The 25,318-nt window shown below is 40.7% G+C and overlaps 2 protein-coding genes across 2 annotated transcripts in view; one reads left to right on the top strand and one right to left on the bottom strand.

Annotated features, from left to right (window-relative positions):
- Positions 1–428: 428 nt before the first annotated feature.
- Positions 429–13,461, top strand: ero1a (endoplasmic reticulum oxidoreductase 1 alpha). Its single transcript, XM_072688995.1, has 16 exons — positions 429–762; positions 2,024–2,143; positions 2,831–2,914; positions 4,340–4,378; positions 4,479–4,555; positions 5,358–5,431; positions 6,395–6,515; positions 6,602–6,648; positions 6,931–6,942; positions 7,030–7,056; positions 7,196–7,288; positions 7,794–8,040; positions 9,099–9,168; positions 9,255–9,341; positions 9,437–9,573; positions 11,588–13,461. The coding sequence occupies exons 1-16, from the start codon at positions 691–693 to the stop codon at positions 11,649–11,651; spliced, it is 1,371 nt and encodes a 456-aa protein (XP_072545096.1). The 5' UTR covers positions 429–690; the 3' UTR covers positions 11,652–13,461.
- Positions 13,462–15,520: 2,059 nt separating this feature from the next.
- gpr137c (G protein-coupled receptor 137c) overlaps positions 15,521–25,318 on the bottom strand; it is a 48,447-nt gene continuing 38,649 nt past the window's right edge. Inside the window, exon 7 of the mRNA XM_072688994.1 lies at positions 15,521–21,051. Coding sequence (XP_072545095.1) covers positions 20,823–21,051 — 229 coding nt within the window. The 3' untranslated portion in view covers positions 15,521–20,822. The remainder of the gene's footprint in view (positions 21,052–25,318) is intronic.

The following is a 25,318-nucleotide window of genomic DNA, read 5'->3' as shown; positions in this document are numbered from 1 at the left end:
CGTTTAAACATAAAACATTCTATAAAGGTTGGTTTGACGTAACCCTGGTCTCGTGCGCCCTCTCGTGGCGAGATGAACCTATTGTCGTGTTGAGCTGAGATGAATTCAGTGTTATTACAAATTATAAACTAAAACAATATATTAATATTATAACTAGCTCTCACACACTTTCTCTTCTCAGATTTCACATCAGCAGTGTTTTATTAAAATCCTTTTCTGAGCCGAAAATAAAATATTTTTTAATTAAATTATTTAACAGCAGGTCTTTACTCATCTCTACTCAACACTAACACCGGATATTACATCATTATTACAGATGAATATAAATGAATAGAATTCGTTTTTTATAATTCGGTTTATTAGTGAAGTCATTTAGACTCGTAAGTCACGTAGTTCACGTTGCAGCATGAGGCAACAGGAAGTGAATCGGAGTCGACTCTCAGCGACTCATCAGCTTCATCACCTAACCTGCTGCTCCCCTTCATATCTGCACTGAGGACCACCAGCAGCACCAGCAGCAGCACCAGCAGCACCACCAGCAGCACCACCAGCAGCAGCACCAGCAGCACCAGCAGCAGCACCAGCAGCACCACCAGCAGCAGCACCAGCAGCAGCACCAGCAGCACCACCAGCTTCCAGCTTACTGAGGACTGAGGAGCTGCTGAGAGCTTCACTCTTCACTGGAGTGAAATGGGACTGGTCACTCTGCTCGTGCTCCTGTCCGCTTTTCTCCCGGGAAGTTCTGCCGCATGTTTCTGCACAGTAAGTTCAGCATCTTCTCCAGCCTTCTCTTCTCCACCATCTCTCACCCTCTGCTCATCTGCTGAAGCAGCCTGGCCAGGTCAGACTGGTTAAACTGGCAAAGCTGGTGGACCACTTTAGCTCTTGACCAGCTTAGGGAATGCTTTTAGTTGTTTTTAATGGTTTAACTGGGCTGTCAACCAGCATGACCAACATGATCTGGTCCACCAGTTTGACCAGCCTGACTAAACTGGTTGACCAACATGACCAAGCTGGTCCAGCAGTATAGCCAGTATGACCGTACTAGTCAACCAGCATGAGCCACTTCTGACCACACTGGTCCATCAGTATGACTAGCTTTACCAACCTGGTCCACCAGCAAGACCATTATGACTGTACTGGTTGACCAGCAAGACCATGTTGGTGCATCACTATGACCAGCTTGACCAAACTGGTTGACCAGTATGACCTGGTGTGACCAAGCTAGTTGACCAGCCTGACAAGCCTGACTAAACTGGTTGACCAACATGGTCCAGCAGTGAAGCCAGCTTGATTAAACTGGTTAACTAGCATGACCAAGTTGATAAACCAGTATAACCAGTATGACTATGTTGGTTGACCAGCCTGACCAAGCTGGCACGCCCAGTATGACCTGGTCCACCAATATGACTAGCTTTACCAACCTGGTCCACCAGCAAGACTCTCATGACTAAACTGGTTGACCAGCAAGGCCATGTTGGTCCATCAGTATGACCACCTTGACCAGACTGGTTGACCAGTATGAACAGCCTGATTACATTGGTTCAACAATATAACCAGCTGTACCAACCTGGTCCACAAGCAGGACCATGACGCCTGTTCTGGTTGACCAGCAAGACTAGCCAGACCATGTTGGTTCACCAATATGACCAGCTTGACCAAGCTAGTTGACCAGTATGACCAGCCTGTCTAAGTTGGTTGACCAACATGACCAAACTGGTCCTGCAGTATAGCCAGCTTGATGAAACTGGTCAACCAGCATGACCAAGTTGATAAACCAGTATAACCAATTTGACCATGTCGATTGACCAGCATGACCATGCTTTTTGACCAGTCTGACTGCCCTGACTATGCTGGTCCAACAGTTTCACCAGCTTGACCAAATTGGTCAACCATTGTCACTAGTATAAGCAAGCTGGCTGACCATTTTTGTCCACCTCGTATGACCAGCTTGATTGAACTGCTTGACCGGCATGACCAGTATGGCCACCCTGTGGTAAGCAGCCTGTTTGATCTCTCTCAGGTTACAGGCAGTCTGGATGACTGCGCCTGCGACGTAGAGACCATCGACAGCTTCAACAACCAGAAGCTCTTCTCCAAGCTGCAGAAACTGCTCTCCTCCGACTACTTCAGATTCTATAAGGTGAGATCTTCTACTGAACACCCTGCTGTCCAACATTCTGCTGTCCAGGAAAGAACCAGAGAACCGGTCAGCTCAGGATGTTGGATGATGATGATGATGAACTCCACAACTCATCCCAATCAAATGTATTGGATGGAGCTCCACCACCATCATTCCAGAGAACACAGTTCTTCCACTGCTCCACAGCTCCTCAATGCTGGGGGGCTTTATTATACCCCTCTAGCCCACTCCTGGCATTAGGCAGCATGGAGCCAATAGGGTCATGATGTTTATTTGCTCCAGAGGGTCCTATTCTATTGGCAGTACTTCTTCTCTGCAGGGTCTAGACAAGCTGTGTGTGTGCATTTGCACATCTGTGTCAGCAGCAATGGGTGCAACTTAAAGTAGCTGAATGCGTTCATTAGAAGGGGTGTCCGCAAACATTTGGACACATTAAAGATATAAAAAGTGTCAAAAATGATCACTGACCTCAGATTCAGTCGATCGGCTAAGAGGTGTTTGGTAAATTGAGTAAATTGGTGACAGTCTAAGTCCGCTGTTTCTTAGCATTGTTAGCCTAGCATCTTCCATTGTGAACTGAAGAAGCACAGGTCAGAAACCAAACACGTCTCGGCCGATTGACTGAATCTGGGGTCAGAGCTCGGTCATGTTCACTGCGCTGATGTATGTCAACCTTCTGCTCTTCAGGTGAACCTGAACAACCCGTGTCCGTTCTGGACAGACAGCGGTCACTGTGGGCTCAGAGACTGCGCTGTTAAACCATGCACTGCTGTGAGTCCCTTTTCCTTCTTCACTTTATGAGGGTCTTTATGAGGGTTAAAGCAGTGTTTGGGGGCGTGTAGGAGATCCTAGGTGCAGGTTTGGGGCGTGTAGAAGATCCTAGGCGCGCTTGGGGGCATATAGAAGGTCGTAGGTGCCGGTTGGGGGCGTGTAGCAGATCATAGATGTCGGTTGGGGGCGTGTAGGAGATCCTAGGTGCTGTTGGGGGCGTGTAGGAGATCCTGGGTGCTGTTGGGGGCGTGTAGGAGATCCTGGGTGCTGTTGGGGGCGTGTAGGAGATCCTGGGTGCTGTTGGGGGCGTGTAGGAGATCCTGGGTGCTGTTGGGGGCGTGTAGGAGTGCCTAGCTGCCGGTTGGGGGCGTGTAGGAGATCATAGATGCCGGTTGGGGGCGTGTAGGAGATCCTAGGTGCTGTTGGGGGCGTGTAGGAGATCCTGGGTGCTGGTTGGGGGCGTATAGCAGATCATAGATGTCGGTTGGGGGCGTATAGCAGATCATAGATGTCGGTTGGGGGCGTGTAGGAGAGCATAGATGTCGGTTGGGGGCGTGTAGGAGAGCATAGATGTCGGTTGGGGGCGTGTAGGAGATCATAGATGCCGGTTGGGGGCGTGTAGGAGATCCTGGGTGCCGGTTGGGGGCATGTAGGAGTGCCTAGGTGCCGGTTGGGGGCGTATAGAAGATCATGGGTACTGTTTGGGGGCGTGTAGAAGATCATGGGTACTGTTTGGGGGCGTGTAGAAGATCATAGGTACTGTTTGGGGGCGTGTAGAAAAGGGGGGTATAGGAGATACTAGGTGCAGGTTGGGGGTGTGTTTAGAAGATCCTAGCTTGCCATTGGGGGCGTGTAGAAAAGGGGCTTGTGGGAGATCCTAGAAGCCAGTTGGGGGCGTGTGGGATATCCTAGAAGCCGGTTGGGGGCATGTTGGAGATCCTAGGTGCTGGTTGGGGGCGTGTAGGAGATCCTAGGTGCTGGTTGGGGGCGTGTTGGAGATCCTAGGCTACAGAACATCTAGAATCACTACTAGTGATGTTAAGTAGCAGCTCAAAGCATTCCTGAAGTTCTGAGCGTCTTCTAGAGATACAGATGCATCCAGCTTCTCTCAGCACTGGATCAGAAGTGTGTAAGACTCTAGATTAGGGTTCTTCTCTGTTTGGATTGGATCTCCTCTTCTGGTGTAAAACACTGCAGCTCCAGAGTGAGAGTAGTGACCTAAAGTAAAGCAGCCCTGGAGCTGAACCAACACAACACACTGAATCAGGAGGTAATGATGATGACTGAAATTGAACTGTGGAGGAGAAGTGGAAGTGTTAGGGTTTGAAGATCCTCAGGAAGGTAGAAGTTCATCAGTTGATCATGTGAGAACATGAAACCAGCCACCTCTGTGTTTAATGCATCGAATTCTCCTGTGCTTTTCAGAATGAAGTACCAGAGGGGCTGAAATCGGGCAGCTATAAGGTAGGTGCTGTGTGTGATTGGGAGGTTTTCAGGTCATCTTTTGCAGGTAGTACTGGAGGAGCTGGTTAATGATTGAATGTGTGTGTGTGTGTGTCAGCAGTATTCATTAGAGGCCAGCAAACACACAGAGGAGTGTGAAATGGCAGAGAAGCTTGGAGCTGTCAACGGCTCTCTAAGGTAAAGCATAGCTACACTGCTGAGGTGGGAAATACCATCAATAACACTGGAGAATGGGTGTTTACTGATCCACCCATTTCTCCGGTGGAGCATACATACATCGTCTCCGTCATTCCCACTCCGGGCCGGAGCGCTGCTGCTGCTGCTGCACTATGGAGGTTTGGTGGTGGAGCTGCAGGAGGAGAACCTCCCTCCAGAACTGCTGCTGTGTAACACTGCAGAACCCATAGAGTCATATTAGTGTAAAATCCTGTAGTGTTACTCTACCACCTCTACAGCTCACATGCTGCTCCACCTTCAGATCGAGCTTCTGGAGCTTCTCTCAGCTTGTCCAGAAATGCACATGAAAAGTGTGGTTTAAAGTAGAAATTACACTTTCCGACTGTAGGGGGGGCCTGAGAGCAAAGAATCCCAAATTAATTATCCTATGCCATCCAATTATATTCACTGTATGGACAAAAGTATTGGGACACACCCTTTTTAATCACTGAATTCAGGTGTCTAATTCAGTCCCATTCAGCCACACCTGTATAAAATCGAGCCACTAGTCCTGCAGTCTGCCTTTCCTTTTAAATTCCTGGGTAAAAGTGCAGGTGTGAAAGAGACTCTCGTCTGGCTGACGGAGACTAATACTCTGTCTCTGTTACTGAACATCCTGGGTATTAACGGCCTAATATCAGTGACGGTCAAGCAGGCGAATCATATAGACTGGTCTTACGCTGTGTGTTGTATCAGTTCTAAGTGTGTGTGTGTGTGTGTGTGTGTGTGTGTGTGTGTGTGTGTGTGTGTGTGTGTGGTGTAGTGATGAAACCCAGCAGGCTCTGCTGGAGTGGAACAGGCATGACGACGAGGCCGACCGCTTCTGCATGCATGATGGTAACTTGATTTTTAAATATTGCAATTTATTTAAATGATTAAACAAAATATTTGTAAACATTACTTATATATTTTTACAATTATTTTTGATATATATTAAAACATATATATATATATATATATATATATATATATATATATATATATATATATATATATATATATATATATAATTTTATTATATATACTTAAGTATATATACTTAAAACATACATGTGTGTTTATTATTATTATTATTATTATTATTACTATTGATTTTGAAATGTTAGAATTTATTAAAATGATTATACAAAATATGTGTAAACATTATTTATTTATATATATATATATATATATATATAATTTCTTTTCTTTTTTGCCCCATTTGGTTCTGCCAGTTAACCCACTTATTCGTAGCTCCCCCTAGCACTAGCAATGGAGGGTAACTAGGAGGGTAAGGAAAGCACCGAGGCCCCAGCTCCACCACACCTGCTAACAGATGCCTGTGCCAACCAACATCGCTTTAAGAGTGATGGAGAGAGAGCGCTATAAACCCACCCTGGCCGCCGGTGGCACAGCGACATGGCTCGGGATCTGAACTCATGACCCCCGGGCCATAGTAGCAGCGCGTTACTCTGCTGAGCCAGTATGCCCATATGAACGTCTTAGAATAGTAGTAATGAGTTAGCATATAAGCATATCTGTGTTCCACTACTGTGCAATATCAATATCTATAAATATATCCTGCAGTTATATTAAGTGTATATGCAGTACAGTTTTAAAAATAACTCTGAATCTTATCAAGGTAGTTAAACCTCATTAAATTATGGTGAAATGTGAGTAATGAGGTCACAGATTTCCACTCCTAAGACCAGTGTTTACTTTTGCATTAGAATAAAAGGTATAAACAATCAGAGATGAGTTTATTATAATTAAAATAATAATCACAGAATCTAACTTTAATGTGCTTATTATTCTTCTCAGATGAGGACTCTCCTCAGGCGAAGTATGTGGACCTCCTGCTGAACCCAGAGAGATACACTGGATATAAGGGTCCTGAGGCGTGGCAGATATGGAACAGCATCTATGAAGAGAACTGTTTTAAGTAAGTTCACAGTGTTTGGGTTGCAGGCTGGTGTTTGCTAGTTCTGTTTCCGTGTAGAAAACTGATCCTTTGTGTTCCACTTTCAGACCATATACAGTTAAAAGACCTCTGAACCCTCTGGTGTCCAGCAGTGGTGAGTGCTCTGGGCTGCGTCTGGGTGTTTTTGATCTAATAGAGTTATGTTACATATTATAATGTAACATAAAGTGTTAAATAATCTTCAAAACAGCAGCTTGACAGTAGAAGGGGAAAAACCTTCTGACCTTATATGGACATCAATGTAAAAATATTTTATTCCAAGTCATTTCAGATTCAGATTATGGAGAAAAGTGGAGGTGAGGGTTTAGTTGTGATGGTGGATGTTTATTAAATGTGATTTTTTTTATATTTTATTTGTTTCTTGTCTCTGTCGCAGGGGACAGTGAAGGTAAGGAGGACATTTCTTTTCTACATGTTTGTTCTGTCCATTAATTTATTGATCAAACTATTAAAAAGCCCTTTTCTCCATTTCAAGGCAGGGGGTTCTACAGGTGGTTGGAGGGTGAGTAGTATGTCCTGCTGTCGCAGCTTTACACTGACCCGAGTAACCCTGGTGGAGCTGGATAACATTAACCATGTGGGCTCTAATGTGGTCTAGGTGTCTTTAGGTGTTGTTTAACATGGTCCTGGGTTCCATTTAGGTCTGTGTGTGGAGAAGCGAGCTTTCTTCAGGCTTGTTTCAGGACTACATGCCAGCATAAACGTCCACCTGAGCGCCAGATACCTGCTGGACGGTGAGTCAGCTCGAGTTCCTGCTGAAAGAGAGGAGAGGTCAGATAAACAGTTGACCTCAGAACGGGACAGGAAGCTGGATAATGTTTACCTTATCCTAAATATAGTCTGATATTATTAATTATTACATTAATATTTCGATTTTTTGATCCAAAAATGAATAGATTGACTGAGTATTTTGTCTGTATTATGACTTTATTGATTTGTTTTAAATTAATTATTAGTTATTGCTGAAATAACTCTTTATTAAATACTATTTTTTATATTTGTTTTCTCTTATTTTCTCAAAAAAGTCATATTTTCTCATATTTTTGAGCTGTTTATTTAAAACAACAGCTTCCCCACCTATCTTTATTCAGACAGAGGAATTGGGTCATTGGGTGTGGTTCTCCACCAAAAAGGAAGAGCTACATCCTTAAAACCCAGCAACTGTATGACAGACGAACATCTGAGCAGCACTTTCTGAGAAAACTGTAAATGTCATTCTTGCACTTTCTGGCTCCTCAGACAACTGGTTCGAGAGGAGGTGGGGTCATAACGTCTCCGAGTTCCGGCTGCGATTTGACGACGAGCTGACGAAAGGGGAGGGGCCTAAGCGGCTCCGTAATCTCTACTTCCTCTATCTGATTGAGCTCCGAGCTCTGGCTAAAGTCCGCCCTTTCTTCGAGCAGCCCTCTTTCAACCTGTACACCGGTCAGCCGGAGAAGGACCAGGAGAATAAACAGCTGCTGCTGGAGCTCCTCCACCTGGCCAAGTAGGAGCACTGCACTCTTTACGGTGTTGTTCTGTCTGAAGCGTACATGAAGCATATGATCACAGATATGGTCACTACACTCATCCGTTTACACAATATGGACAAAAGTATTGGGACAGCTGCTCAGGGTACCAAGGGTATTAAAAAGAGCTGATCCTGCTTTTGTTGAAGCAACTGTCTCCACTGTCCAGGGAAGAAGGCTTTCTACTAGATTTTGGAGCAGAGTATTGCTGTCAGGATTTAATTGCATTCAGCAGCAAGAGTGTTAGTGAGGTCAGGATGTTGGATGATGATCATCACCCCACCTCATCATCCTCAACTCCCCAACTCATCCCAAAAGTACTGGATGGAGCTCCACCACCATCATTCCAGAGAACACAGCTCTTCCACTGCTCCACAGCTCCTCAATGCTGGGGGGCTTTATTACACCCCTCTATAGCCCACTCACACCTGGCATTATTAGGCAGCATGGAGCCAATAGGGTCATGATGTTGATCTGCTCCAGAGAGTCCTATTCTATTGGCAGTACTTCTTCTCTACAGGGGCTAGACAAGCTGTGTGTGTGCATTTGCTCATCTGTGTCAGCAATGGGTGCAACTTAAATGAGCTGAACCAATACTAATACTGGTACTGGTACCCAGTGGTACTATTATTTTTGTCTGTAATAGAAATATAAATAATTTCATTTCGGAACAAAAAGTAAAAATGTCTCAATTTCAACATTTTATTATTTATATTGTATTATTTTTATGTATTAATATAAGAATTATAATTAACATATTATAATATGTAACATATTGTAATAATAAAAATAATAATCATAATAAATGATTATAATATACAAAGTATTTTAAAAAATCATATATTATTTAATTATTTTACTTATTTTTTTATTTTTTTTATTTTCACACCACACAACATAAACCCGCCCTCTACCTCATTCTCCCCTCCCAAATCCATCCATGCTGCCCTTTAATTAAATAATTACAAAATTATGTTTTTTTGTCATTAATTTTGTTATTAACAGTAATAATAGTAATTCCCTCAATAATTTCCAGGTCGTTCCCGCTGCATTTTGACGAGACCACACTGTTTGCTGGAGGCCAGAAAGAAGCAGCTCAACTAAAGGTCAGCAGAACTCCTGTAATAATGTCGGTGTGGTTCGGTCTGATGTTTGTGCTCAGCGGCTCTCTCTGTCCTGGTCTCTCCATCAGAATGACTTCAAGCTGACATTTAAAAACATCTCCAGGATCATGGACTGTGTCGGGTGCTTCAAGTGTAGGCTCTGGGGCAAGCTGCAGGTGAGGGGAGGGACCTGTGGTCACCGATGGCTCAGTCTGTCCTGACTGTGACTGGCGTGTGCTGTAGTTTCTGATGGTTGGTGTTTCTCCTGTAGACGCAGGGTTTGGGGACAGCTCTGAAGATCCTCTTCTCTGAGAAGCAGATCGAGACCCTGCCTCAGTCCAGCAGCTCCAAGCCCTCCTTCCAGCTCAGCCGGCAGGAGATCGTCTCACTCTTCAACGCCTTTGGGAGGTACAGACCCTCATTTATATTTAATAAGATTAAGATATGATTAAAACTTCAACTGTTAATATATATTTTAATTAAGTACTATTGATAAATTGATATTGCATATATACAAAATGTATACAAAATATTAATGTTATTAGAGCTTCATACTGGATATTAATGTTATTAGAGCTTCATACTGGATAATAATGTTATTAGAGCTTCATACTGGATATTAATGCTATTAGAGCTTCATACTGGATATTAATGCTATTAGAGCTTCATACTGGATATTAATGTTATTACAGCTTCATACTGGATATTAGTGTTATTAGAACTTCATACCGGATATTAATGTTAATAGAGCTTTATTCTGGATATTAATGTTATTAGAGCTTCATCCTGGATATTAATGTTATTATAACTTCATACTGGGTATTAATGCTATTAGAGCTTCATACTGGATAATAATGTTATTAGAGCTTCATACTGGATATTAATGCTATTATAACTTCATACTGGATATTAATGTTATTAGAGCTTCATACTGGATAATAATGCTATTAGAGCTTCATACTGGATATTAATGCTATTAGAGCTTCATACTGGATATTAATGCTATTAGAGCTTCATACTGGATATTAGTGTTATTAGAACTTCATACCGGATATTAATGTTAATAGAGCTTTATTCTGGATATTAATGTTAATAGAGCTTTATTCTGGATATTAATGTTATTAGAGCTTCATGCTGGATATTAATGTTATTAGAACTTCATTCTGGATATTAATGCTATTAGAGCTTCATCCTGGATATTAATGTTATTAGAACTTCATTCTGGATATTAATGCTATTATAACTTCATACTGGGTATTAATGCTATTAGAGCTTCATACTGGATATTAATGTTATTAGAGCTTCATACTGGATATTAATGTTATTAGAGCTTCATACTGGATATTAATGTTAATAGAGCTTCATTCTGGATATTAATGTTAATAGAGCTTCATTCTGGATATTAATGTTATTACAACTTCATACTGGATATTAATGTTATTAGAACTTCATTCTGGATATTAATGCTATTAGAGCTTCATCCTGGATATTAATGTTAATAGAGCTTCATTCTGGATATTAATGTTATTACAACTTCATACTGGATATTAATGCTATTATAACTTCATACTGGGTATTAATGCTATTAGAGCTTCATACTGGATATTAATGTTATTAGAGCTTCATACTGGATATTAATGTTAATAGAGCTTCATTCTGGATATTAATGCTATTAGAGCTTCATTCTGGATATTAATGTTATTAGAGCTTCATCCTGGATATTAATGTTAATAGAGCTTCATTCTGGATATTAATGTTATTAGAGCTTCATTCTGGATATTAATGTTAATAGAGCTTCATACTGGATATTAATGTTAATAGAGCTTCATTCTGGATATTAATGCTATTAGAGCTTCATTCTGGATATTAATGTTAATAGAGCTTCATACTGGATATTAATGTTAATAGAGCTTCATTCTGGATATTAATGTTATTAGAGCTTCATTCTGGATATTAATGTTATTAGAGCTTCATACTGGATATTAATGTTATTAGAACTTCATACTGGATATTAATGCTATTAGAGCTTCATACTGGATATTAATGTTATTAGAGCTTCATACTGGATATTAATGCTATTAGAACTTCATACTGGATATTAATGCTATTAGAGCTTCATACTGGATATTAATGTTATTAGAGCTTCATTCTGGATATTAATGCTATTAGAGCTTCATACTGGATATTAATGTTATTAGAGCTTCATACTGGATATTAATGTTAATAGAACTTCATACTGGATATTAATGTTATTAGAGCTTCATACTGGATATTAATGTTAACAGAGCTTCATTCTGGATATTAATGCTATTAGAGCTTTATTCTGGATATTAATGTTATTAGTGCTTCATACTGGATATTAATGTTGGTTCATCTGTGTACATGTAAACGGTATAATATTTTATTGTTCATATTTTTTCAGAGTTTCGACGAGCATCAGAGAACTGGAGAACTTCAGGACACTGTTATCTGAGTTTAAACAATGAGCTTTAACCCCCAGCAGGTCCAGCTCCTTTTATTGCACTATCCTCACTTGAACTACTGTCCTGCAGCCTGTCGGGAGGCACAACCCTGTAGCCGCGGGACGTCTGCCTAGCTGCGGTTCTCCATGTTCATTTCATCCAAATTGCATTGAAACAGTGTTTCGCCATTAGAGAAGCAACCTTCAGAGTCAAACACTTTAATTATCAGTGAAGAGTAAATCGGCCACAGTTTGCATATCGAAACACATCATAATAAAAATAAGTAAATAATTAATTTCCCCTTAAGCTTTATAAAAAGGAATCGTGGAGATGTCTCAGGGATTCAACATAGCTTTGGAAATCATAGCCAATTGCATCTATCCAATTCAGGCTCCTCCCACAAGCTCAACTTGTAATTTCTAGGTTGGACAAGCTTTACAGGATGCTGGTAAAAATCCCATTCGACTCTGCTGAGAGACTGTAGCTCCTCCTCCTCAGTGTATATCACAATACCTACATTTAGAGCGTTATTAATATTCACCCTAATGAGAGACTGTCAATTAGCCAAATGACCTGTTCTAACATACAGCCTGTTCTGCTTAAATTAAGAGCTAAGAAAAAACACTCTTTGTAAGCGTACATTAGCTTAGCGCTAGTGCGTTATTCTAAAATTGATATTTTCTAAAAGTTTGAATAATTAACATACAAATGTGCTTTTGTTAGAAGTTTTGTTACTTTTTTAAATGTATGAATCAAATTATGAATTTAGGTAAATAGTTACACCCCTAAAAATCAAGTTGGGACTTGCCAGGTTCCCTAAAGCCTGTCCAACTTCACCACAGTGACTATGAAATGTGGGCGGAGCTTGAATAGATCCTGTGTATTTGTGTATTGAGTGGGAGTTTACTGAAAGCATAATTTTTATATATATATATATATATATATATATATATATATATATATATATATATATATATATAAAGTTAGATCTATATATATATATATATATGTGTGTGTGTGTGTGTGTGTGTATATATATATAAAAATACATATAGAGATATAGATATATAATATAATTTATACATTTTCCCACAACTCTCCAGCATCCTGCAGCTGCCTTGTTTTGGAGTCTTCTTCGTTAAAGTCGGGAGCGTCCGCTCAGCACTACGTTTAAATGGCATCTCCGTTTACGTTGAAACTCGGCCTGAATTCCGAGATTAATCCAGAATGCGGAATTTAAAAGAAACATGAATGTGGAGACGTTGTTGACAAACAGGCCTCAGTTTCAAAGGCTCCTCTGTCCGCTCCGGGACTCAATCTGATTTAACCGCCGCAAATTCAGTTGTGGCCAGAAGTTCAGCCAAGAAACAAAAACACAATTAGTCTGCCTGGACAGAGCTGGGCTTTAGTGATCTGTGGACGCTGGCATTCAGAATGAAAAACACATGGTTAAGCACGGCAGGACTGGATCTGTGGGTAAAAAACAGCTGTAGACTGATTCAGCCTTCTGCTTTACATGTCCAAAGGTTTGTAGACACCTTATCATCTGCTGTGTTTCTGCGGAAGTTAGGGAACTCTAGCATTTTATGTAGTGTGTGCGTAATGAAGTGGTTAAGATGAACTGAAGCTTAACGGTAAATGAGGTCATGGTTCTGTGCTGAACTGTTCTGGGAACCAGTGTTTCCAGCCAGCGGTGGTGAATGAAATCAGATGTCTGAAGAGTTTGGAGAAGGCTATGGTCTGTAGCATGCGGCCAAGGCGGAGGGATATGTGCAGGCCGTTGTGTGGTTAAATAAATGAATAAATAAATAAATGAGAATCTAGTTTTTCACATGTGCCACTTTTTTAATAATCACCTCCACATTTTTAGATAGTTTAGTTAATAAAATAGCTATCTTTGTTGTAATCATGGCGACGCCTGGTCCTGTTCACTACCACTGTAATGAAATATGAGTATGTCTCTTTTTTTGAGACTGTAGCTCCGCCTCCTCAGTGTATATCACAATACCTACATTTAGAGCGTTATTAATATTCACCCTAATGAGAGACTGTAGCTCCGCCTCCTCAGTGTATATCACAATACCTACATTTAGAGCGTTATAAATATTCACCCTAATGAGACTGTAGCTCCGCCTCCTCAGTGTATATCACAATACCTACATTTAGAGCGTTATTAATTATTATTCACCCTAATGAGATACTGTAGCTCCGCCTCCTCAGTGTATATCACAATACCTACATTTAGAGCGTTATTAATATTCACCCTAATGAGAGACTGTAGCTCCGCCTCCTCAGTGTATATCACAATACCTACATTTAGAGCGTTATTAATATTCACCCTAATGTGAGACTGTAGCTCCGCCTCCTCAGTGTATATCACAATACCTACATTTAGAGCGTTATTAATATTCACCCTAATGAGAGACTATAGCTCCTCCTACTCAGTGTATATCACAATACCTACATTTAGAGCGTTATAAATATTCACCCTAATGAGAGACTGTAGCTCCTCCTCCTCAGTGTATATCACAATACCTACATTTAGAGCGTTATTAATATTCACCCTAATGAGAGACTGTAGCTCCGCCTCCTCAGTGTATATCACAATACCCACATTTAGAGCGTTATAAATATTCACCCTAATGAGAGACTGTAGCTCCTCCTCCTCAGTGTGTATCACAATACCCACATTTAGAGCGTTATAAATATTTACCCTAATGAGAGACTGTAGCTCCGCCTCCTCAGTGTATATCACAATACCTACATTTAGAGCGTTATTAATATTCACCCTAATGAGAGACCGTAGCTCCGCCTCCTCAGTGTATATCACAATACCTACATTTAGAGCGTTATTAATATTCACCCTAATGAGAGACCGTAGCTCCTCCTCCTCAGTGTAAATCACAATACCTACATTTAGAGCGTTATTAATATTCACCCTAATGAGAGACCGTAGCTCCGCCTCCTCAGTGTATATCACAATACCTACATTTAGAGCGTTATTAATATTCACCCTAATGAGAGACCGTAGCTCCTCCTCCTCAGTGTATATCACAATACCCACATTTAGAGCGTTATTAATATTCACCCTAATGAGAGACCGTAGCTCCGCCTCCTCAGTGTATATCACAATACCTACATTTAGAGCGTTATTAATATTCACCCTAATGAGAGACCGTAGCTCCTCCTCCTCAGTGTATATCACAATACCTACATTTAGAGCGTTATTAATATTCACCCTAATGAGAGACCGTAGCTCCGCCTCCTCAGTGTATATCACAATACCTACATTTAGAGCGTTATTAATATTCACCCTAATGAGAGACCGTAGCTCCGCCTCCTCAGTGTATATCACAATACCTACATTTAGAGCGTTATTAATATTCACCCTAATGAGAGACTGTAGCTCCGCCTCCTCAGTGTATATCACAATACCTACATTTAGAGCGTTATTAATATTCACCCTAATGAGAGACTGTAGCTCCTCCTCCTCAGTGTATATTACAATACCTACATTTAGAGCGTTATTAATATTCACCCTAATGAGAGACTGTCAATTAGCCAAATGACCTGTTCTGTCCAACATACAGCCTGTTCTGCTTAAATTAAGAGCTAAGAAAAAACACTCTTTTTAAGCGTACATTAGCTTTTTTTCCAAAAAATTGAATAATTAACATACAAATTTGCTTTTGTTAGAAGTTTTGCTACTTTTTTTATGTACCAAATCAGGTTATGAATTTTTGTAAATAGTTACACCCCTAAAAATCGAGTTGGGACTGGTTGCCAGGTTCCCTAAAGCCTGTCTAACTTCACCACAGTAACTATGAAATGTGGGCGGAGCTTAGTTACAGATACCTGCACCTTTAAAATCATGAAAGCAGACAGAAACCATGTTGGAATGTTTCCAAAAACAGTGCAGTAAAATTTAATGTTTCATTTTCTTGGTAGTGCTCGCATGATGAACTATGAAAATGGGTAAACGTGTTACATTCATTGGCCACAAACAGAACATTAAAAAAACACATCGATCATAAAGGCTTTACTCGCTCTACGCAAGAGCAAAGAGCTGATGTAGCAAAACACGGTCCGGCGACGGAGAGAAAACACCAGATGAAAACGACCTTTCCGACCTTTCCGACCTTTCCGACCTCTCGGCCTGTCCGAGCAGCAACGTCCGACGGAACGAAGCTTCGCGCTGAACTGAATCCTGGATACAACGGGGGGTAAAACTCACCAAAACGAGCGCGTCTTTGTGCCAGTGATTATAGCTGCCTCCTCCCGTCTGCGTTCGGAGTTTCACGCTTCTGCTACACATCTGCTATCAGTGGGACTTCACGGCCCAAGGCTGCTTAAACACATTGGACGCAGCGTCCGTCTTTCTGTGATCCGGCAGAGAAACCCTGCAGGATCCATTCAAAACATACAAGCATAAAAGCTAAAAACATCAAATAAATGCGACAAAATGCTAAAACTGAAGCAACAGCCGGGTCAGTTCCGCTGGCCGGCCTTCACCACACGCCCGACAGAGTGGACATGTGACACGATTGCTTTCGCCAAAAATAATTGTCAGTATTTCTCTGGAAGCCAAACGCCAAATTCATCTTAAAAATAAAAATAGGGCCTTGAAATTTAAGACTTTGGGCACTTTCAGGACTTTCGGGACTTGCAGGACTTTCAGGACAGTGATATGTAGTTGGGTGGCTGGAGAGGACAATCCAGCCCGTTAGGCTCTTGGATAAAACTCTAACCCGCAGGGATCGGTCAGTTTCTTCACACAGTGACCTCACAGCGTTCTGCATCTCCGCTCGTAGAAGCTGAAGTCTGTTTACGGTTAGAACAGGAGGAGTGATGCCATGAAGCGCAGCGAGACCATCTCCAAGTGCTTAAATACATCATTCTGTGCAGCAGGATGTTCTTGAGAAGATATGCGACGGCACGGTCCGGTCCGGTCCGGTCCAGGGCGCCGGTGGTGAGCGATAAGCTCGAGTCTGTTAATTCGTTGTTGCTTTTTTAACAGAAACTGAACTACTGACAGGATAGTAACTATACACTGGATATATAGTAGCTGAAGAAGTCAGTGAGATGTTAGTACCTTAATACTGGACTACACACACACACACACACACTCACTGCCTTATTCACACCAGCAGACCTCATCCAGAACATTCAACCTAGTTGCCCTCTCCAGACTCCGCCCACAAAGTGTCCGTCTTTCTGTGATCCGGCAGAGAAACCCTGCAGGATCCATTCAAAACATACAAGCATAAAAGCTAAAAACATTGAATAAATGCGACAAAATGCTAAAACTGAAGCGACTGCCGGGTCAGTTCAGCCGGCCGGCCTTTACCACACGCCCGAAAGAGTGGACATGTGACACGATTGCTTTCGCCAAAAATAATTGTCAGTATTTCTCTGCCAAACGCCAAATTCATCCTGGACCAATCTTTGCATAACATAAAAAATAGGGCCTTAAAATTGAGGATTTTGGGCACTTTCAGGACTTTCAGGACTTTCAGGACATTCAACCTAGTTGCCCTCTCCAGGCTCCGCCCACAAAGTGTCCGTCTTTCTAAGATCCAACAAAGAAACCCTGCAGGATCCACACCAGCAGACCTCATCCAGAACATTCACCCTAGTTGCCCTCTCCAGGCTCCGCCCACAAATGTGTTCTTCCATAGCTACAGTTGTCAGGGTGGACAGGCTTCACATGGAAGAATATTTTTAGGAAATTAGGGTGTTATTATGTTTAAAGGGCCCGTTACGCATTTTTGACCACATGACCACATCACTGTCCACGTTACTGTGCCTTTAAGGCTGATCTATATGCATGAGCTGTGTTCTGATTGGCTGCTCTGCTCTGCTCAGCGACGTATAAATAAAATCAGTGTGTCCATAAGATTAATATATATGCAAATGAGCCATATTCTGATATGACTGGACACCCTGTATTGCGCTTCATTTCAAATGCAGCCCGACCTGGACACCCTGTATGGGTGGAGCAAAAACAAATGAGCTCTGTTCTGATTGGCTGCCTTGTATCGCACCTCAATTTGTATTGAATGGGTGGGTCTAAAGTGCTGTTTAGCTGTTTCACTGTTAGGCCGAAAACACCCCATTTAATTTCATATGTAAATGAGCTCCATTCTGATTGGCTGCTCTGTATTGCACATCATTCCAAATGAAACACCCCTTATAACTTCAGCATGCATTCAGTTGGAGCCTAACCTGTTCCTGTGCCTTTAAAACCGATCTATATAAATGAGCTCTGTTCTGATTGGCTGCCATTTACCTTAAAGGCTAATATGTAAATGAGCTCCACTCTCATTGGTTGCTCTGTATTGCACCACATTCAAAATGCAGCCCAGCCCTGAAACATGTGTCAGCATGACAAAACGTACTGACTTAAGATTGATGTATGTAAATGAGCTCCATTCTGATTGGATGCTTCATAACAGCCCAGGCTTATAACGTCTGAATCCCTCCTTATGACTTCAGCATGAATGGGTGGAGCTTAACCTGCCACTGTGCCTTTAAGACTTATAAATATACATGAGCTCTGTTCTGTATTGCACTTTGTTCAAATGGGCGTGGTCAAACTGGTGTAGGCTGAACAGCGGTACTACTTACTGCCTTTAGGACCAATATATGCAAATGAGCTCTGTTTTGATTGGCTGCTTTGTATTGCACAGCTTTTTAACTATATAAGTTAAGTCTTTATAACTTCTTTATAACTTGCTAAGCATGAATGGGTGGTGCCAAATCCGTCTCTGTGCCTTTAAGAATAATAAATATCTAAATATACAAGCTCTGTTCTGATTGGCTGCCCTATATTGCACCTCCATTTCTATTAAAGGGGCGGGGCTAAACTGCTGTAGGCGTTTAGCTGTTCAACTGCCAAGCTTGAAATACTGCCCTCTAACTGCATGCATTATCACCTTCTTACTTACTACCTTCAAGACTAATATGTAAATGAGCTCCATTCTGATTGGATGCTTCATGTTGCACCTTACAGCCCAGGCTGAAACACCCCTTATAACTTCAGCACAAATGGGTGGAGCTAAACCGCACACTGTGCCTTTAAGACTGATAAATATATAATAAATAAATGAGCTCTGTTTTGATTGGCTGCCTTGTGTTGCACCTCGATCTGTACTGAATGGGTGGGGCTAAACTGCTGTAGCTGTTTAACTGCTGAGCTGAAGCAACCTTTATAAGTAAATGAGCCAATTCGATTGGCTGCTCTTATAACTTCAGCATGAATGGGTGGAGCTAAACCCCTCACTGTACATTTAAAATGGATCTATTAAAATGAACTCCGTTCTAATTGGCCGCCCTGTATTGCACCTCAGTTTGTAATAAATAGGCGGGCCTAAACTGCCGTAGGCTGAACTTGGGCTGAAACGCCCCTTATAACTTCTGCATGCATATAAGCCTGCCTTTCAGACCTACATATGTAAATGAGCTCTGTTCTGATTGGCTGCTTTGTATTCCACTGTAGTTTGTATGAAATGGGTGGGGCTAAACGGCTGTAGCCCTTTAGCTGTCCGACAGCCAGGCTGAAACGCACTTTATAACTTCATTAATGAGCAGGACAAAACTTACTGACTTAAGATTGATATATGTAAATGAGCTCCGATCTGATTGGATGCTTCGTATTGCACCTCTAAAAACAAAAAAACAAAACAGCCCAGGCTGAAACACCAATTGTAACCTTGTACCCCACCCATTTAAGCTTGTTGTAAGCTTAAATGGGTGGAGCTAAGACTGATCTGCATTGCACATTTAAATGGGTGTGGCCAAACTGCTGTTCTCTAAGCAGCCCTAATAACTTGCTAAGCACGCGTCGCTGTGCCTTTAAGAGTAGTAAATGTAAATGAGCTCAGTTCTGATTCGGCTGAATAGGTTGTAGGTGGGTTTTTTTTGGGACATCACAAAGACAAGACAATTACAATGAGCCGTCTAGAACCGGACTGGGGTGTGAACGCTGACGGTCCATGCTGCCAATCTGGGTACTATTATTTTACACTCACAATTCTGCAACTTTAAGCTGAATGGGATTTTTGCCAGATTTCCTGTCCAACCTCACTAAAGCAGCACTGGAAAAATGGATGCGTTTGTGGGCGGAGCCTAGAGAGGTCAATTTGCAGCTTTCATCCAATCCAAAACATCCAATCTCCTCTTTTCATCGGTAGAAGGTCCAGACCTGGCATTTTCTCTGAGCACAGTCGAGCCCCACTCCTTGCGCCTTTGCTCTTTGGCAAAAAGTGGCTGTTATTCTTTTCTCCAGGGGGTGTTTTTCTCCACCCACCTCCACCTCCGCCTCCACCACACACTTCACGTGTGTCTGAGTGCACAATAAGAGTCACTGAGTACCATAAGCACCTCTGAGGCCCTGAAGAGTTCCAGGGTTTCAAGTCTCCAGTCTCTTGTGGTCAGGTAAATGTCTGGGAGAGAAAAGCAAATAATAATAATAATAATAATAATAATAATATTAATGATCCCACCCCAAAATATTAGAGACCAACCTCTACATTCAGGCCTCATCTCGCTCTATATTCATATGAATATGAAACTCGGGCCTCTATTAAGTGCAAATAAGGCAAAGAACCACCCGACTCACGGAGGAGAGTCTGTGCAGAGGGCTCGTGGTGACTCCTGTCCCGAACCCATTAAAAAATGAAGGGGCTGTCTTAGAGGGGGTGGTTTCATGTTAGAGAACAACAATAACAACAACAACAACCAATCAGGATTGGTCCATACTGTCAGTCGGGCCCAGCTGGATGATCAGCGGATTGTAAAAGGAAGTAGCAAACACTGAAAGTGAGAAAGATTAGGGGTTAAAAGCAGCACCAGCTGACCTCCTCGCCACTCCTCCTCTCGCCTGGTCCCTTTTGAATGAATGGCAGCCTCCTGCAGTCATTGCCATGGCTACTGCAGGCAGGCTGGCTGGCTGGCTGGCTCGCACAGAGTCTGGGAGGTGGGCGGGTGGATTAATTGGAATAGAAGGAGCGTGACCACACTAAAAATGGTCATTGGGTCCCTGCGAGGTCCTCAAAGCGGCCTGGCCTGCTCGCTGCCTGAGCGCAACTCAGACCCAGACTACAAAGAGAGAGAGCGAGAGAGAGGGGTAGAGAGAGTGTGCAAGAGAGAGAGAGAGAGAGAGAGAGAAATAGAGAGAGAGCCGCAGCTCCAGGCTCAGATCTGTGGGGTGACGTAATGGCTCTGAGGTGTGGAGTAGTAGTCCTGGGGGGTGGAGTAGTAGTTGTGGTGCTGGCTGGTTTGGATGTTGCCGTAGGCCAGAAGCAGTGGGGCAGTGGACGTCTGGGGGCCGCTGAACAGGTGGGACGCCCCAGTGAGGCTGCCCGTTCTCTGGATGGAGCCGTACCAACTGGGGCCCATCTGTGGTGTTGATGAAATCATTCCACTGGGGAGGAGACGAGGGAAAGCAGAGGGAAAGCAGTACAGCAAGCTCGTCACACTCACAGTTCAGCTACAAGTAAAAGCAAAAGTTTGGGTACAGATGATATGTATATTTTTACAGTGGCTAGGCCATCCTGACTGCACTGTATATTACAGTGTGTATGACGAGAAAATGATCTCTAAATCTATTAGTCATATATAAAAATGTACACATTCCCACCATAATCATGTGTATTACTGATATTCTAAGAGTAAATGAGCGACATCCTATACAGAGATGCACCGGAACACATTCTAATACATAACTGAACATAAACTGTGGCTTCTACAACAGCTACAGCTTGTCTTTTTCCAAAACATGAAATTAAATAGTTAGAGTTTTAGAGGTAGGCACTCTGACTGACCACTGACTTTATGTTTATTTGGGTTTATTCTAATGTTATATAGAGTTAATTACAGGTAGACACACTCACTGACCACTGACTTTATGTTTATTGGGGTTTATTCTGATGTTATATAGAGTTAATTACAGGTAGACACTCTCATTGACCACTGACTTTATGTTTATTGGGGTTTATTCTGATGTTATATAGAGTTAATTACAGGTAGACACTCTCACTGACCACTGACTTTATGTTTATTTGGGTTTATTCTAATGTTATATAGAGTTAATTACAGGTAGACACTCTCATTGACCACTGACTTTATGTTTATTGGGGTTTATTCTGATGTTATATAGAGTTAATTACAGGTAGGCACTCTGACTGACCACTGACTTTATGTTTATTTGGGTTTATTCTAATGTTATATAGAGTTAATTACAGGTAGACACTCTCATTGACCACTGACTTTATGTTTATTTGGGTTTATTCTAATGTTATATAGAGTTAATTACAGGTAGACACTCTCATTGACCACTGACTTTATGTTTATTGGGGTTTATTCTGATGTTATATAGAGTTAATTACAGGTAGGCACTCTGACTGACCACTGACTTTATGTTTATTTGGGTTTATTCTAATGTTATATAGAGTTAATTACAGGTAGACACTCTCATTGACCACTGACTTTATGTTTATTGGGGTTTATTCTGATGTTATATAGAGTTAATTACAGGTAGACACTCTCACTGACCACTGACTTTATGTTTAATTGGGTTTATTCTAATGTTATATAGAGTTAATTACAGGTAGACACTCTCACTGACCACTGACTATGTTTAATTGGGTTTATTCTAATGTTATATAGAGTTAATTACAGGTAGACACTCTCACTGACCACTGACTTTATGTTTATTTGGGTTTATTGTAATGTTATATAGAGTTAATTACAGGCAGACACTCTCACTGACCACTGACTTTATGTTTATTTGGGTTTATTCTAATGTTATATAGAGTGAATTACAGGTAGACACTCTCACTGACCACTGACTTCATGTTTATTTGGGTTTATTCTAATGTTATATAGAGTTAATTACAGGTAGACACTCTCACTGACCACTGACTTTATGTTTATTTGGGTTTATTCTAATGTTATATAGAGTTAATTACAGGTAGACACTCTCACTGACCACTGACTTTATGTTTATTTGGGTTTATTCTAATGTTATATAGAGTTAATTACAGGCAGACACTCTCACTGACCACTGACTTTATGTTTATTTGGGTTTATTCTAATGTTATATAGAGTTAATTACAGATATACACTCTTACTGACAACATTAAAAGTAAATAATTATTTAATTCTGCTTTATCATCCATCATATCTTAATCTCATCTTAAGTCATGACTCCTTATAGAATAACTGAACTGAGCTGAGATCCAACAGCGTAATTTATTCCCAGAGAAGCTTCATTCAGAGAAGCATGTACATGTTTTTAAAATTAGCATTTTTATTTATGGGGGAAAATAATAATATAAACAGTTAAAATACATACATAAATTAATACTGTAAGCCTGTTTAACTAGAGCTGCATGGTATTGGGGGAAAATGACAATTACACGGTTTTCTTTTCTGCGATATTAATATTGCGATGTTAAATAAATACAGACATTTTCACCAAAAGTCAATGTATGATATTATTAATGCACTAAATGATACTGATTTGCCTCTAATAGACATGCCCAAACTGCACTGCTATGACATAAATCACTGCAGCTGTGCTCTCACCTACTGAAGAACTGACATTTTAACTGAGAAGCACAACATCAACAAACTGCAAGTAGAAAACTGGACTTTCTGATTAGGTCTCACTCTGCTGCAGAACTTTCCTACATCCTTTATTAAAGGTCCTGATTCTGCCTGATCACTGATGATGAAAAACATCTGCTTGACCTGTTTCATGCAAATCCGTGACGTGACTGGCCCGGTGAGTTGGCGAGGAATCCGATTTTTCACCAACTTTGCAACTCAGCTGATTTTAAGCCCTTTATATGAGTCAAGACTTGTGGACTGAAAGGTAGAGGCCTAACGCAGTACTGTAACGCTGCAGGATTCAGGATCTCTGATCTGATTTATTAAAGATAAGCTTCAGTTTATTCCAGCTATCAGAAGTAACTCGTGAGGCCTGAGGAATGTGTTGTAGGGAAGCGGCGTAATGAGCTGTACGAGGCCATTAACGCAGTTTGCATTACTCATTTGTAATTTTTTTACAAATTTGTAATTTGTAATTTGTAATGCAGCTCCTAATCTGATCTGGTGCTCATAAACGGTCCTGATGCTTCATAAGCCTCTTTATAGACAGATGTCTTAGTCATATAACAGAAGTCTGATAGTTCTAATGCTGCTGAGGACCTGAGGTAAGCAGATATACACACAATATGACTATATTATCTGCTGTTTACACAGATTCTCATTTACTCTCTTCTTATAGTAATGTTTTATATTCAATAATATACTTAATATAAACACATAATACACTAAAAACACACAAACAAACAATTCACATGTAATCAGGGATATACAACGACTCCCTAATCACAACAATAACAGATAACATTTGCTTGAAGATTATCTGCATTAACTGGTATTAATATCTGTGAATGGGCAGAGCTAAACTAGGGTAGGCTGAATATGAGGTTCTCACAATGACAGAAAATTCAGAATTTGATGGTTTTGCGTATTTCTCACATATGGACTACACGGACGTGGAGTAAATGATGTGTTTGGAAATGGCAACACTGTTAAAATGCTTAGGCTTTTATGGACTTTTATGGATTTACTTTTTAATTAATTATTATAAGTATTAATTTGAAATTTGGAAAAGTAATTTTTTGTTTAAAATAAAAAAATGTTCAATTAATTGTATTTTAACTAGTGTTGCACCGATACTGATACTGTATCGGTATCTGAGACAATATCTCGGTATCGGCAATAGAGAGCACCGATACCATGAAGCTTACTGACACCCTACTTTTTTTTTAACATAGAATAAATTTAGGTTTGCAGACTATATGAAACCAAACGTTTAAACAACCAGTAAACAGTCAGTCATAAATATTTATCACCATTAAACAGACTTTTAATGGACTTTTAGCTCTTTTTCTTTCTATGTGGTGTTTTTTCTTTTTTGGTTCTGAAACCATAAGTTTAAAAGTTTAAGCAGCTTGTTTTGAAGCCACACACTGAAGTTTAGTATATTTTTACACAGAGACGTGTTCTTGTAATTAAATGTGAATTTTTAACACTAAATAAAAAGCTGTTTGGTCGAGCTTAGCAAGATTTTGATTATTTCATAACTCTGAAACTTTTTAAATGTGCAGCTACTCAACCTGTACATGCTGTTCTTTTTAGGAATTATCAGGATTTATAGTCGTCTGTCGAGTCAATTTAAGTCAGAGTTGGTATCGGTATTGGTACTTGGTATCGGCAGATACTTAAAAATCTGGTATCGGTATCGGAGAGGTATAAGGAAAAAGTGGCATCGGTGCATCCCTAATTTTAACTTAACTAATTTTACTGTATCGCTACACATTCGTAAAGCACTTTAAATTGCTTTGTGTCTGAATTGTGCTAAATCAACTTAAAACATCAATAAAGTGAGGATATGAGCTGCTTAAGTGGTCATTGTTGAAACCATGAAGAATTTTATTTCCAACGGGACATTTTTTTATATTGGAAATATAAAAATATTTATAAATATAAATATATAAATACATATATAATTCTTATTTGATTCCTAACTCTTTTCACAGAACCTGAATTTGATATTACTGTGATTACCATTACTACAGACCTACACTTATTACTGTTGTTGTTAATTAACTCCTGTT

Source organism: Salminus brasiliensis, chromosome 10 (assembly GCF_030463535.1).
Source record: "Salminus brasiliensis chromosome 10, fSalBra1.hap2, whole genome shotgun sequence".
Lineage (NCBI taxonomy): Eukaryota > Metazoa > Chordata > Actinopteri > Characiformes > Bryconidae > Salminus > Salminus brasiliensis.
The sequence above is the reverse complement of the archived record's forward strand: the minus strand, read 5'-3'. Positions and strand labels throughout refer to the sequence as shown.

Bases quoted from the DNA above. Each gene is read 5' to 3' on its own strand.
- ero1a (XM_072688995.1), top strand. From the start codon at position 691: ATGGGACTGGTCACTCTGCTCGTGCTCCTGTCCGCTTTTCTCCCGGGA. The intron at 4,379-4,478 runs GTAGGTGCTGTG...GTGTGTCAGCAG, and splicing joins TGAAATCGGGCAGCTATAAG to TATTCATTAGAGGCCAGCAA. The intron at 9,169-9,254 runs GTCAGCAGAACT...TCTCTCCATCAG, and splicing joins AAGAAGCAGCTCAACTAAAG to AATGACTTCAAGCTGACATT.